The sequence below is a fragment of the Channa argus genome, chromosome 8, assembly GCF_033026475.1.
Source record: "Channa argus isolate prfri chromosome 8, Channa argus male v1.0, whole genome shotgun sequence".
In the NCBI taxonomy this organism is placed as follows: domain Eukaryota; kingdom Metazoa; phylum Chordata; class Actinopteri; order Anabantiformes; family Channidae; genus Channa; species Channa argus.
In genome coordinates, this window is record NC_090204.1 from 22,673,984 (window position 1) to 22,690,052 (window position 16,069).

General features: G+C 41.8%; 2 protein-coding genes across 4 annotated transcripts; one reads left to right on the plus strand and one right to left on the minus strand.

The window, feature by feature from the left end:
- Window positions 1–2,513: 2,513 nt before the first annotated feature.
- fetub (fetuin B) lies at window positions 2,514–7,503 on the plus strand. Of its 2 annotated transcripts, none has more exons than XM_067512994.1 (7): window positions 2,514–2,749; window positions 3,351–3,464; window positions 4,127–4,214; window positions 4,417–4,664; window positions 5,005–5,112; window positions 6,152–6,238; window positions 6,528–7,503. In XM_067512994.1, the coding sequence occupies exons 1-7, from the start codon at window positions 2,534–2,536 to the stop codon at window positions 7,272–7,274; spliced, it is 1,608 nt and encodes a 535-aa protein (XP_067369095.1). In that variant the 5' UTR covers window positions 2,514–2,533; the 3' UTR covers window positions 7,275–7,503. The 2 variants fall into 2 exon arrangements, with proteins under 2 accessions (XP_067369095.1, XP_067369096.1); XM_067512995.1 differs by having other exon boundaries at window positions 4,417–4,583.
- A 1,344-nt stretch (window positions 7,504–8,847) lies between these two features.
- Window positions 8,848–15,215, minus strand: LOC137131561 (ELAV-like protein 1). 2 transcript variants are annotated; one of them, XM_067512996.1, is made up of 8 exons: window positions 15,024–15,215; window positions 14,301–14,408; window positions 14,142–14,216; window positions 13,875–14,040; window positions 11,816–11,919; window positions 11,127–11,307; window positions 10,825–11,050; window positions 8,848–10,280 (listed from the first exon to the last, which is right to left on the minus strand). In XM_067512996.1, the coding sequence occupies exons 2-8, from the start codon at window positions 14,334–14,336 to the stop codon at window positions 9,962–9,964; spliced, it is 1,107 nt and encodes a 368-aa protein (XP_067369097.1). In that variant the 5' UTR covers window positions 14,337–14,408; window positions 15,024–15,215; the 3' UTR covers window positions 8,848–9,961. The 2 variants fall into 2 exon arrangements, with proteins under 2 accessions (XP_067369097.1, XP_067369098.1); XM_067512997.1 differs by having other exon boundaries at window positions 11,154–11,307; window positions 15,024–15,213.
- Between the last annotated feature and the right edge of the window lie 854 nt (window positions 15,216–16,069).

Sequence of the window (16,069 nt, forward strand, 5' to 3'; positions counted from 1 at the left end):
AGAATTCCCCACACCAGCAGGTGGCAGTAGTCTGGAGTCATCGTCCCAAAAGGAGTAAGGCAGAAAATAGCTCCAGTTGGACAGGGGTTCAATCAGTGTTCACCGACAACTCGACGCTGGCCGGCGGCTGACCGTCTGCTTAGCGTGTCACAGCTCTAATAGTTGTAGAAATCAGGGATTTCAGATGTATTTAGATCCTTCATCTGTGCAAAAGTAACAATGAAATTCCTGCACTCCAACGTAAAATAAGCATTTTTTTTAAGATGCTCATGATGTAGCTCGTTTTTAAATCCAATCATAACTTATAGCCTATTATCTTATATGGCAGGTTTTTTGGGGGTTTATAATAGTGCATAATATTGTACGTGTCAATTTTCAGTCTGTAAATAGCCAGTAACTACAGGTTAGTACATGTAAAAGTGTTGTTAAGATCAGTCGCTGAGTAAACGCACTTCAGTGCTTTTCCCATTTCCCTCTGCCTGGACAGATCAAACTGAACCCCACAGAAAAAATGATTCCTAATCTTAAATGTAACCCTGGGTGGAGGGGCCCCTTTTCGCCTTCTCCCCGTGCAGAGCTTGTGTGCAGCACTCAGACTGTCCATGTGCTCTGTGTGCATCTGCCTTTTTAAGTTATTTAAAGCCAGAAAATTAAAACTCTTGGATCCAGCTCCCACAGTCCCTTATTCTCTCGTCTGAATTATTCTGGTCTGTGTCGCACAATAAATGTTTGCTTCCCATTTCATTCTTTGCACCCTGTGGAAAATCAGAGCCTAACATTGCAACACTGTTCACCTGTGCAAATATTTCAAGAAACGCTTGCATGTCCACTTTCACCTAGAGTGATGTAAGGTCATTGGGGTCAATGTCAGGTTTTTTTTTATATACGGTTTTTAAATTTGAAAGTCATTTTAACCCTGTTTAAATTGTACTTTGTGTGTTTTAGGACATTTTAAATGAAGCTGAGCTGTGTTTGAACAAAATTAATGTTGGGGTTTAGAAGTAAGCGGTGTTTGCTTGTTGTAGTTGCCTAACTTTAACTTTATTTGTTATTATGCAATAACTGTGATTATACTTTGCTCACTTCTGATGTAACCGTATTCCTAAAAAGTTGCAACACAGCAGCTGCAGCAAGAAACATTGATTTTTTTTTTTTTTTGGACCCACTGGTTCAGTGGATTGTTTATTTTGTTACGACAAAGGTCAACGGGTCTGGATGAAGCCCAAAAATCTTAGAAGTGATTGGATCTTAGAGTTCAAGAATGTGCTAAAACAAACCGATCATTCATACAATTTTTCACATAATATTTCATATAACTGCAAACAGCTGCCCAAGCAGAAGTCAGCATGACACAAATTGCTAATGTTTAAACCAAACGCTTCACAAAATTGCATCCTCACTGTTTGCTGCAACACTGCATGAACTCAGAACGTTGTCTGGTTCTTACTGTGCCGACTCCTGCAAGCTGATCGCTGATGACCCACATTAGTTTGAGATGTGTTGGCATTTTCTATCATTGGATTTATAGCTGTGTGTATGGTTGGTCTATTAGACACAGGTCCAGAGACCTTAGGGGTCAGGGAGACCACTGGCCAAAGCCTCTGAAGTTCCTGTTTGTAGCTCTTGTTTAAAAGACAACACGGAACTTCTATGAAGAGATGAACAACCACAAAAAGTCGGAAAATTACTCCGAAATGATGAACAATAAATCTCAAAATGACCAAAAACAAACACCAGGCACCTAAGAGACAAACTATGTCCAAAAAGTAGACGTGAAAGGTCAAAGAGCAACCCAACATCCAAATGTAGAAACAGGCCCACAATGCACCAAAATGGACGTCATTTGGCTAAAACAGACCTCAAATTTTCAAAACCCTCTAAACCATTGAAAGCAGATGTAAAATGACCACAAAGACACTCAAAATAACCACTGGGCGGGTCAAGATTGAGATTTTATCATTTTGCCCTTAGAAAATTTCACAGACTCGCAGCAACATCGACTCAAAGTCAACGCAGAGTCGACGCTTCATGATGATATAATCAGGGTGTATTTGTCCTGGACGTATCGGTGTCTTCGCTGACGACATCGCTGACCTCATACTGATTAGGTCAGCTGCTAGTAGAGAGAACAGTGCTGCCTGTTCGAATGCTCTTTAATTTGGCAGCATTCTGTAACTGTTCCATCATGACCATTGTATTTTGTATTAGCACATTTCATCAGTGCTGTTTCACTGAACAACGACCGAACTCGGTCCTGATTGAAAGTCAATTCAGTCCCATGAGTGGATCAAGCGGTGTCCTCATTGATCCCAGAGAAGAGACCGCAGGGCTGATTATCTCCTGACTGATAATCTCCACTCTGCATGTCAGTACAGCAGCTGATTGATCAACAGAGGCTTTTGAAAGGGGGCAGGGGTCAGTCACCGTACCGGAGGTGATGTCAGAGTGAGTGTGTGCACGTCGTGGGTTGTGCTGACAGCAGCTGGACATATATATATAAAGGTGTGTGAGTCAGTACTGTCAGGCCTTCACCATGAAGCTCTGCGTGCTGCTGTCGCTGCTGTCGGTGTTGGGGTGGACACGCGTCCACGGTGCGCCAGTGGAGCTGGGCGGCTTGGAGGAAGGGTCGTGCGAGGACCCCTCGGCATTGAGCGCTGCGAAGCTGGCCCTCACCGAGATCAACCAGGACCGCAAGGAGGGCTACATCTTCAGCCTGCACCGCTTGTCCAACGTGCACACAGCAAAACATGTGAGTCACTGCACAGCACTGACAAAAAAAAAACTCCTCACAATTATTCTTGTTTTCTCGATAGAGAAGGAATTTATCATTTTATTTCTAGCTTAGATTCAGCCCACATCTCCAGCATGCGAGGACTGAAAGGAAAAGATGTTCAGTACACTTTGCTTCCAATAACTTCTACTTAACTTGGCAATTTATTTTCTTTTTGCCAAATCAAAATGAGCAAGTTACTTTTATTAAACAGATGTTTAATAAAAATCTACATTCAGCCATTTACTTAATCATTATATATAAGTGAAATTATTGAAAACGTGTGTTGATATCAATGTACAGTTGAACTAGGAGACTTTTACATAAGTGGGTCAAATCTGTTTAAAGCTGAGGATGTTATTAAGGATGAAGACAGTTTTGATTGTGTGAAAGATCAAGAGATACCAGAGATTATTAGAGGACGGTTGTCATGGAAACATCAGTACATGACATTGAAAACTATTTAGCGCATCATTAAACATAACACATTTTCCAACCCAGTGGAAGATCATTGGTAAATGTGATGATTGCACTGTAACTTCAGTGTGTGTGTGTGTGTGTGTGTTTGTGCGTCTCACAGGGAGAAAACAGTGAGGTTTTCTACCTGACTCTGGATGTTGTGGAGACCAACTGCAGTGTTCTCAGCAGAAAGGACTGGAGCACCTGTGAAGCTCGCCCCATTCATGACACACCGGTCAGAAAAACACACCGCTTTTTTTTTTTAAATACACACACACACACTGTAATCATAAACAGGTCAGTGCAAAAGAAAAGCAGGTAGAGTGAAAATAAGTGCATAGCACCATCAGAAGGACCCTGAAATGCGTGAAATGTATAACTTTGTTTTTATCTGCAACAGCGGAGTTGAGCATCGTTTCTTCACTGAAACACCACAATAACCACTACAGACGCATTCACGTGTTTTCTGGTTGATTATTTGTAAATTAAAATGTGTAAATATGCAATAATAACAAAATTTTGTCAAGTCTTATGCTCTCATTTCCTTACTTACTATACTGTAGGATATTGATGTGCCAATATGTTCAAGTTGATAAGACAGCAGTTGACATAAAGAGTAGCAGTAATAAGAAATAAGTCATAAGTCTTTAATTATATTCAGATTCGGTTCCAGTATTTCTGTGAATTCAGAAGCTGGTTTTTATTTGTCTGTGCCATAATTGTCTATTTTTGCCAAGAATGAGCGTCACTTTCTACTGATTTCTGCAAAAGTGAACAAAGATTTGGCAGAAATTCAAAAACAATATACACAGAACATCACTGGCTTAATCCTTTAAATCAGCCTTAAGAGTCTAAAGTTAAGAGAATAAAAAAACCCGATTGGATGTGTTGTTGCAGGTGTACGGACAGTGTCAAGCCGCCATCTTCATCAGTAAAGTGCACAGAGTGGTGCGTCTCTACAAATACAGCTGCGTTGTCAGACCAGGTAAAATATCCCAAAAACAGTCCTGATTTCCCCAAATTATGTTTCTGAAAACTTAAGGTTGTATTTAGCTGTTAGTTTGTAGAATCAGGCCACATGATTGGTCAGTTTGACTCTTGTCTTGAAATTAGTAAAGTGTTTTAAGACTTAAATCTGATCCAGTAGGAATTGTGTGCACTCAAAACCCACATGTGTCTGTGCTCAGCTCCTGCATCTAGGTTGGTTCAGATATGTCCCGACTGTCCCACTTTAATCTCCTTGGACAACGCTGAGGTGCAGAAGACCGTGTCTCTGTCGCTGGAGAAGTTCAACCGGGAGAGCGGGCTGGCCAATCGCTTCTCTCTGCTCCAAGTCACCCGGGCTTCCTCCGGAGTAAGTTTTGCACATTGTCCAAAGCGCCAAGAGAAGGTGGGAGTGTGTTCTGCCGAGGTGAAAGAAAGAAAGGCTGACAAGGTCAGACCTCCAGCAGTATATCAAACGCCATGAGATAAAATGCATTGGTTTATCGTGAAAGTTGTCCAAAATACTGCAAGCGTTGCTCGAGTCTTGGCACTTTCAAAACACTAACATGGTGAGTGACATAGGCTTCCATCAAATATTTGCAAACGAAAGATCTGTTGAACAACAGGTTTTAAAATCTGCTTCTGAGGCTTTTTTCCCACAAACATTGGAATATTTAAAACGCAACATATGAAACATCACACAACCGATATACAGAGTTGGGTTTTATTACTACACATCATCAAACATCTCAGTTCTTTCCTTTGCCTTCTCTCTCTGTGTATGTTTCCAGATGGCCATGGGGATGTATTATAACGTGGAGTTCACCATCCAGGAGACCACCTGTCCTAAGAGCGCGGAGGCATCTGATAAGTGCCCTCACATGGAGTGCGAGTTTGCTGTGAGTTGTCTTTTCACTTCCTTTTTTCAGTATTTGTTGTGCAGGTTCAAAAGGGACAACGGTCCCTAATTTGTGTATTGAGCAGTTAAACATTTGGCGGGGGGGGTCAAAATGTCTCTTGGCAAGACACTGAACCCCAAACAGCCCAGTGCTGGTCCGAGCCCGGTAGAAGTTGGGCAGGGTTGCGTCAGGAAGGACATCCAGAGTAAAAACTGTGCCAAATCCGACTTGCGGACAACGATCCGCTGTGGCGACGCTGAACTCACGGGATAAGACAAAAGGACAAAAAAAAATAAATCAGTTAAACATTGACTGCTAATTATTCTGATGAGTGTGACTGTGGGCTCAGGTCTAACTGTGTCTGTCTAGCAAATTATTGTAAAGTAAGTAAAAAAAAAATTATTCTGTTTGGTTTCACGTGTAATGAATCAGCTGTGAGGTTGAATTTTTGAGCCCATTTGTAAATAATTTCAAACATGATTTGGTTGCAGCATTTTTGCAAAAGGTTGGGACAGAGATAAAAAAAACAAAAAAAACAAATCATTTTAATGGAGCTCAGGCTCAGATGAGGCTGAGGTGTTTCTGGATCTTTCTTATATCTCCTTGTTTCGGTGCATGGTGGGGATGTTTGTTGCTGCGTCCACAGCTTAAAGTAACGAAGGTTATCAGAAGTGGTCCTGAGCCCACGCAGTGATTCCCACTGCACAGTCCTATCGTCCGTGCAGCGTTACGCAACTTCCCCCTTTTTGTTGACCCTGTTCCAGCCTTTCTGAGAAGCGTTGCTGACATCAAAATCAACACGAGCAAACATTTCTCCAAAAACAACCAGATTGATCGGTTTCAACGTTTGATGTTTCCAATCGAAACTAGCTTCAAATGATTTACAAATCTCTGAGTTAAATGCAAATAAATAGAGAATGCAGCGTCCAAACTCTTCCAGAGACATAAAATTGTGTTTTAACTATAAGAAAGCAACGGCCACGACCATCTCTCCACCATCCACCTCCTCTCACTGGCTGTTTCTGGTTCTTCTCTCCAGCACAAGGGCTTCTGTAAAGCCAGCCACTACAGCCATGTGACTGACGACACTTCCATCACTGTGCAGTGTGAGATCTATGAGCCTGAGGTAAGAGTAAGAGAAATGTGCGCACACACACACACACACACTGGTGAGGACACAGATTTGAGTGCACGGGGATTTGAATTGCATTAACGTGTGATGACTCTTTTATACAGACAGGTTTTACTGCGCTATTTTACAAATACCGATTTCAGCAGTTTTTACGGTTTCAAACCTACAAAAATAAGATTCCAGTTTTAGAAAATGCAACTTAACGAGACTCGGACTTAGATGTACCAGCTATTGGTTTGTGGTCTGTCCATGATTTTCACTTCCAATCTGTATGTTTTGTCAGGCTGCCGAGAGGGAGCAGAAGCTGCACCTGCTGGGCGGAGAGACTGACCACAGCCACAACGACACACACGCAGACGGCCACGACCACGACCACGCCCACGCCGCTGACGTGACACACACACACGACCACGCGCACGACCACACCAAGAGCCACACTCATCACGACGACACCCAGGCACACGCCAACGACGGCGACCACCACCACACCCACGACCACAGCGTGGGCAGCGCCCACAGGCACGCCCATGACCACTCCCACGACCACGGGCACGGCCACAATCACGCGCACGCTCATCACGCCAAGGCACACAACCACAGCGGCGACGTCCAAGGCCAGCACCATGACTACAAGCACGCCGATGGCGTGCACACCCACGAGCACGACCACGAACTCGCTCTGGACCACGAACATAAGCACGCTCACCTGCACGAGCACGAGCACCACCACCATCACCACGATCATGAACACGAGAACGAACCCCACGACCACCCAGACGGCACAGTGAGGGTGCTGCCCTCTTTGGACCAGCCCATGACCCTGCCTTCCTTCCCTGATGTCCCCGCCGCTGGTCCCGAAGTTGGAGTCACCCTACCACTTAAGCCTGACCCCCAGATTCCTGGACAGACCGAGCCCACCATCCAGCCTTTCCCCACCTCAGTCTCATCTCAGTGTGCTCCCCCAGCGACCGAAGGCACCTTAGTGGTAAAGCTCTTTGCTGAGGACCCAATGTTCAAGGCAGCTGCTTAAAGTGGCCTGTGGGACTCAACTTGGAACGGACACAGACTGAGACCCAGTTTAATAGCTGGCACACACACAAACTGCTTCGCTGAGTTGCACCTGGGCAACACATCACATGTAATCTTTGATGTCTCCTCACATCAAGCATTGAATAAAGGATGAGCGCATAAAACACCTTGCAACATTATCAATACCAACCTGTATTCTCATGTTTTCTGTTAATAAATAATTAAACTAACTGGTCCTTCTTTTTTTTTCTGTTAAATCTATTACAGCTGCAAATACGAACGATTTCTTTTATCTGTGTTTGCATAGCATAACATAACAAACGATAGAAGAAAAAAAACCCTGGATGCCAGTTTGCTCTATTGACCAAGAGCAAGGAAATTCGTTTTGTGTAGATTCAATGTACTTGAGTGACTGCGTTTCCTTCCGCTGATCTCATTGCCAAACAGAACCTTCCAAAAGCTTGTGGTCACGTGACAAAGGACCAGATACATTTTCTTACATTTGATCATGGGAAAAAAAGTGGATATTTTATAAAAAGCAATCGAACTAAAATATGTGGCGTAACAAGAATGTGAATAAGTAGAAAGAGAGACTTCATTGTGTGGACCATCCTCTAAATGTATTACCTGAACAATAAGAAATGTCTTATCCATTACCTGCTCACACTCACCTATTCGTGCCCGTGATGTTGCTGCGGCTCCACCTAGAGGTCCACATGACTAGAGGACATGGAGTCCACGTTGTGTGTTGCACTTGTAAAAGGATTTGGCTTTAATTAATAAGCGGCCAAACACGTACAAATCTTTAAAAAAAAGTGTTTAAACTTACAAAGTACCCCCCCCCCCCCCCCCAAACCACGGACATGACGCACAGACCAAAACCAGACATTGTAGTACAGAAGATGCAGGACTGAGGTGTGATTGGTAGAAACAGTGTCTTATTATGGGGGACTCTAACATGGACAGCTGAAATATAACAATAACATCATCAATCCATCCGTTTTCGGTGACCACTTATGTTTGCTGTTGCAAGGGGGGGCTGGAGTCTATGCCAGCTGTCATTGGGCAAGAAGCCGGGTCCATCCTGGACATCTCCAGTATGTCTCAGGGCCAACACAGAGACACAGAAAGACAACCATTCGCTCTCACATTCCCAATAACATCGGTCTTCAGATTAATGTGCACTCATACATAACGGGCAGCTCCTTTTAAAGACCAAGGACTAGACTAGATGCTTTTCTTTGAGGGTCTGAGCTTCATTTACAGTCCACTTTGTGGCTGTCACTACATAGTCACCTTCCAATGTCCACACTAATTTGAGAACTTTCCCTCAATGGATTATTCTTTTACACGATTCAGGACTTGGGATGGACATCGAGTGCTCTGGTTCATCGGCGTCTGGGCTTTTGAACAGCTTGGGGGGTGGGGGGAGTCAGGGTCTTGTCCAGGAATAGCAGCATACGTCCAGGAGAAATTGGGCCTCGACTTGCCAACCGTTTGGGGAGGGACTCTAGCCTGAGTCCCTGCCCCCTCTGCCGACAGCCACGGAAATATGACAAATAACTCAATCAGCACCAGGGTCATAAACTGATTTAATGATGAAACTTTCCTACATCGGCATGAAGCTGCGTTAAAAAACTGAAAATACAAAAAAATCACTACACGTAAAAATTGTTTCTTTAACACAATGAATCTGCAGCCCACTTCCTCTGTGTACCGGCCCACAGAACTGTCAGTTATCTGACACCGGTGACCCACAGGCTGCTTTAGAAAAACTAACAAACGATACATCTGCACGAACAATTTCTCTTCTGTGAAATGAAATTTGGATCATATTTAAAAATTTTTACCGGTTAAGAAACATTTCCTATTAAACACTGGTTCAGAAAAACAGAAATGTTGTACAGTGGAGAAAAACTTAATTACAGTGACCATGAACTGAGGTTTCCAGCTTCGACGATGCCCATTTCATCTATGTTCACATCAAACCTGAACTGACTCGGATCTGATGTTTCTCTGCAGTGTGAACAAACCACATGAGATATGATCAACTTCCTTGAGCCTGCATCTGCTGTAAATCGGATCTGTGACCACAGTCAGAGCACGGAGATCACATCAGCATATTTTTATATTCAAACCAGGTGCTGTGAGTTTTGTGGCTGATCGGTGCACGTTAACCATGGAAACGGATCTGTTGTTCACATATGGCTCATTTAATCACGCAGCTGGAAACATTTCACTTAAACAAACCAACACAGAAACATCAGATCTTAGCACTGAAGGATGCAGCCAAAAGTTTACTGTATTTCGTTGTTAACAAATGCAATAAAAAGGTAACAGTGAAATGTGGCGATTCACTGTTGCTGTGGGAATCTAGAAACTGGTTCATGGGATCCACGTCAAACGCTTGAGTCTATTTTCTTCACTATGAAACATGAGAGGCTGTTTTATCACAGCAAGCCGAAACAATTCAATGTTGGCAAGTGTGTGTGTGATCAGGTTCTATACAGACTGATGTGAACACAGCCTCAGAAACTCACATTCTCTTACATGGACCAAACACAGCTTGAGAAAAAAAAACAATGTCCAATCTTCTTACAAATTATCACAAACTTAAAAAAGAAAAAAGAAAATAATGAACTCAGTGACAGAAAACCAAGAACTCTCAAACTGCTCCCGCTCTCCCCTTTACTTGTGTCCCTTGCTGGTCTTAAAGGACACCTGCAGGACCTTATCCCCTAGGCGGTACCCATTCAGGCTGTGGATGGCCATGGCGGCCTCCTCATAGTTGGTCATGGTGACGAAACCAAACCCTTTGCACTTGTTGCTATTGAAGTCTCGGATCACCTTCACGTTGACGACGGCGCCGAACGGCCCGAACAGCTGCCACAGCACAGCCTCGTCTGCTTCCTGACCCAGATTGTAGATGAAGAGACACCAACCAGCCGAAGAGTTTCCTGACGTCCCACTCCCCCCACCCAGGTGGTCCACGCTCATAGGAGAAAACCTGGAAGGAAGATGTTAGGGCCCAATTAGGGTTTCATGTCCTGCTACAAACAAAAGGTTTCCTGAGACTTTCTCATATCCAACATTTAATATGAAGGTTAGGCTGTATAATATGCTGTAAAGACAACGCTTCAGAACCTGCCTGATGATAGTAATCATCAGTATGTCGGTTACAGTTGTCAGTGTTAAGTCTTAAACTAAAGCTAATTCAGTGTACTTTGTTTCTAAAATGTCTAAAACAAATAGGCAACAATTAAATATTTACTCATGAAAGTCGGTTTTTGTTTCAGACCAAGGGATGTCGAGATAATCACTGTAATTTAGTTTTAACGGTACAAATTCCCGAAACCATACACCAACACACCATACACAGAGACCAAAATGAGCCTTGTTTTGCAGCGTAATTGTTAACATTTTGGGAATGTACACGTACACCAAGTACACATAAGTACTACTGAAAGAACCGATACTGTTGCTGAACTTTAAACTCCAAACAAACTTAGGTTTTGCTGCCCCAGCACCCGAATTTGCTCAGGTGAGCGTACCTGAACCTCTGTGCCTGATGATGAACGGGTCCTCCAAAACGACGCGATTGGCTCTGGTACATCTGAGACATCATCTGGGAGTTCCGCGTCTGGTTGGGGTTGGCAGCAAACTTCACTGTGATTGGCTCAGAGCTGCCAGGGGGGGTGTGCCCGTTCAGGTGTTTGATGGCATCTTCAGCTTCCGATCGTTTATCGAAGCGGATAAAGGCCACGCCCCGAGACAGACCTAAAGCCAATCACATTACGTAAGATTACATTACATTACAATAAGATTACATTACAGTCATGGAGCGTGTGCATACCTGATACTTGGTCACATGACTGCGTACCTGAGGCCTGGTCCACCAGGACCCTGGAGTTGATGATGTGTCCAAATCGAGTGAACATGTCCTCGAGCTCAGGCTGAGTCAGTGTACGTGGCAAACCGCTGATGTACAGATTTGCATCTTTGATCATATCCGAACTCGGCCGCGCATACGAAACCTGCAGAAGGTGACAGGAAGGGATTCAGTCTTTCGCCTTGATACCAAGAAACAGTTCAAATTTAACAATTTAGCATCAACAATGAACAACCAAAGAAAAGTTACATCAAGTCGTTTAAAAAAAAATATATATATAAAAAAAATCCAGAGTTACTTAAAATATCTTTAAATATCCAACAAAAATATTATCATTTTCCAGATTTGTCCCAAATACAATAAAAAACAAAAAACAAAATAAAAGCATCCAAAAAAGGCTGACATCAAAATAAAAGCATTAATTTCAGAAAACAAAAGCTCGACACATCGTGACGCTGAACTGAAGGATGTCACAGACTCAGTGTCGACATGTGCCGATATAAAAACAGGTTTTAAGATGACAAAAACATGACATCAGAGGAAAAAAAAAATACCTTTGTCTTGAGAAAGTTTGCAGGAGACAGCGTCCTCTACTGTCCAGGGAACATAACACAGCAGTTACAGAAAATCAAAGAGCTCCTGTGGCACTTTACCTTGATAGTTTTAGACTGTAGCCTCAGGCCATTGAGGGTACTGATAGCCCTCTCTGCATCACTATGGTTAACAAAGTTAACAAAGCCGTAACCTAAACTGTGGCCTAGAGAAACACAAAGGAAAACAACAAAATAAAACAACAAACTGTCGGTGGTGCGGCAGCACGCATTTTCCAAACAAACTGGCAAGAAATCGACAGCAGGAAACAAAACATCAGATTCTTCTGAACAAACCCAGAAACTCCTGTATTTTTAAGCACAAATCAAAGCCACGTCAGGATTCAGTGTGAACGGTTCGGCGTCGTTCGGAGGACTTTGTTCTAAACAAAATAAAAATAATTTAAAAGTTTTTAAAAAAAGGCTGAACTGATGATGCTGCAATGAAGGAAGGACTTTTAAGCAAACTAAGTTTAGTTTAGGCTGTTTTTGTTCTGAAAATTATCTGGTTCGCCAACAGATTTGCAGAAACGCTAACTGATGTGAGCACAGTAAAAGGGAAACTGGTCATCTAATCTAATTTTAGTTCATATTATGTCATGTCAAAAATGATTTATCCACACTGATAATATTCATTTTCAGCTGCACTTACTTCTCTCCAACAGTGTGTGTTCACACAGTGCTGCTCATCACTAGTGTTACATTCCTTTGATTAGTTTGTCCCTGTAAACTACTGCTACAGCTCCTTTGTTTTTAAAGCTCAGTGTGACCAAATCCAGAGTTTATTACAATCTTCATGATACTGCTATCAATAACAAACAAATTTCAAATAGTTTTGAAATTAGTGGCGGCTTGAAGTCTGAGGAATCTCACTTTCAGCTAAAACTCAAACACCAACAGTTTTCTGGATTTGTTCAGAAACACAAATTCAAACAGTCATTAACATTTTACAAATCATTTCACAGCCTGAAAAAAATAAAATACAGGTGAAAACCAAATTTCAAACATTTTACAATTTCAATATGAAAGCAAATTTTATCAAAGACTGGGCGATATGAGGAAAAAAACAATATAAAGTGTCACATTAACATCAAAACACAGAGCAGGTTTATGTTGGTCAGCAGATTTATTTATATATATATATATATATATATATATATATATATATATATATATATATATATATATATATATATATATATATATATATATATATATATATATATATATATATATATATATATATATATATATATATATATATATCACTGTGATTAAACACTGACCACTGTTTTTACTGAATCCTCACATGATAAATAATTGACTGATCATACAACCCAGCCATTGATTCAACGTGTTACCAGACACGTGTCGTCATTAAACCTGATGTGAAAAATAAAAATATGACATCATCATAACTGCAGAAACAAAAAAAAAATCACATAATCAGTCTTTAAAACAAACTTTTGATAAAAAAATTAAAAAAAAGTTTAAAAATATATAAAAATAATCAGCTGATCCTCAGAAAACACATGAATAAAATGCTGTTTAAAAAAAAGGGGACACAATACACAGGAAATACTGAGGAAAGTACTAATATAACTAATACAACTAACACAATTAATGCAAGTGTTACAACTACTACAGATTGAACTACATGGTATTAGTATTAGTATAAAGTAGGAGAGCCTGTGGGTTTTCGTGCCGTGGATTTACCTGCAACTATAAATAAAGCAGCTTCAGTTTTATATTTTCACAGCAGTCTGGCTCATCACTGATGCTTTATAAATACTTCTAATTTTAGGTAAGAAGTCACAGTAGTACACATTTTACTGGGGTATGTTCTTGAGCACTGAATTGCTAAGCATTCAACCAATCAGAGCGCTCTCTTTTTACGTTGAGAGATATCAACGCAACACGTCACAGGTGTGTCCCCGGCCCTTACTACTTTACAGTACTACCGTAGTATTTGTAACCTGAGTAGCATACTGAGGTCGTACTACAGTAGTACTGTATCTGCCAAAAAGTACTAATGTATCATACTTGTAGCTCAAGGTTTGTGGTCAGGTGGTGGTAGTCAGTAATGCAGTAGTAATGCTACATTGCGAGGGGGGGTTGTTACCTGCGACTTTGTCCCGGATGAGTTTTGCCGACTCAACGTCTCCGACACTGCTGAACAAACTCCGCAGCTCATCCTGACTCATGCTCTGTGGGAGGTAGTTCACAATCAGGTTGGTCCGCGCATCTTCATCCATCAGCTCATCTGAGAAGCCATTATCGTAAGGGTCCTGCAGGTGTTACATAATCATAGTGAGGGTAAAAAAAAAAAATCAAATAAAGGAGAAATTTAAATCACTTTCAATCAAACCAAACAAAGCACCTCTCTCACCTTTCCGGCAGCTCCTTTCACAAGATGTTGAACATCTCTGTCATCGTCACCCTGTGATGTCTGCACCTCACAAACCTGGACAAGAATATAAGGAGTTTTACACAGGAGAGTCTGCTGAGGTAGAGTAGACTGCACAGGTAGACAAGATGATGGACGTACCTTAAGGTACCTGATGTGTCCTCGTCTTAGTGCCATGGAGACGACTCAAGGTGATTGGTCGCTTCTGAAACAAACCAGCTTTGGGTCTCTGACCGCGTTTAACTGTAGCTACAAGTAAATGAAACCAATATGAAAATCTAGAGACACTGAAGCTTATAACAGCTGAGTTAACAAGTGAAGACGAGCTCATTAGAAAAAATAAACACTCAGCTGATGATCAGGAGCCAAGTTTTAATTCAAAGTAACATTTAAAATCGTGTTTAAGTTCAAGGTTAAATCTAAGTCTAAGATGAAGCTTCCAGTTGTATCTTTTATCAGAGAAACTCTGCACCTGGCGGTGCTGATTTAGCTGCTTTTTTTTAATTTTTTTTTAAAGTTTAAACGTTTTGTCCTGCTGAATATTCAGACCCTTCACAATTCGTGATGGAATAGACCTGAATGAGGGAACTATTATGTAAGTGGTGATGACCGGAGGTTCGGTGCGGAGATAGAAACGTCTCGAGACGTTCAGTGTAAACACTGACCGGGAGGAGCACGTGAGGTTGTTTATGCTTCCTCGGGCTTAACGCTAAGTACATATTTTTCATTAGAATCATGGACAATCAAATGAAACGGAGGAAACGGCTAACTGACGATAGCCGCATGTTAGCACCGCGGCCTCACAAAGAAGCTAAGCGGCTAACAGCGGGAGCTAACGCTGGTAACAAGCGTGACATTTCTTACCTGTGGCTACAACAGACAGATGAGCCCCAATGAAAATCCTGTATCTAAGCACTAAGTCACGGTGGGTGATGTATGGATGCTAACTAACACACAAATATAACGTTTAAAACAGTAATTAGACTCTCTCTGCTAAACTTAAAAAAAAAACCACGTCGAGTAAATCATCGCGGTATTTTAAAGCTCCTCCTCTTCCGCTTCCTCTTCTTTTTCTTCGTCTCCACATCCCGTAGTAGCGTGTGGGAATGTTTCCATGTGCAGTTCTGCCACCTCCTGGACTGGAGTATGGAGCTGCACATTAGCAGGAACAAATTCCAAACATTTATCCCCTGTTTCTTTTAAATACACGATTAAAAGACTAATGGCTAATAGAATTTCGTGTTCCCCTTTTTCCTAGCAAACCTCCTCCTTTTATTTCCAATATCCGTTTCCTTTGTTATTCACTAAGTCTGCGGCAATCTCGCAGTTCCCAAAGGCCAAAGGTATGTGAACGGGGTTAAATTACGGGGTTAAATTACTTATTTTCAAGCCTCACATCTGTGAGATACATCCAGAAATTATCAAAAAGCGAAATCTTTGTTTCCCAGTGTTATTTTCTGCACACTGGTCGTAATACAGTCACAAGAAAAGGCACTATTTGCAATTACCTGGATTTCTGCATATATTGGTCACGAAATGTGAGCTAATCTTCACCAAAGTCACAAATATCAACAACTTCTCAGCTAATAAAACACAAACAGTTATGATCCTTCACGTCTTATTAAACATACAAAACAGTGTTTTAATAACATTTTGAGCCACCTTTGGCAAGAAGTAAGTTTAAGCAAGCAGCTCCTGTAGCTGTGGCTCAGACCTGAGCAGACCAGAGCTTCCACTACGTTCTTTTATTTCTTTTAATCAAATTAAACAGAGGAAACAGCTAACTGACGTTAGCCGCATGTTGGCACCTGGTAATCTGATGTGAACAGCTCTTGATGTCATTCTACAGCCTTTCTATCCGTGTGAGGACTGGGCTCTGATTGGACCATGCCAAAGGACGACCATGTCAT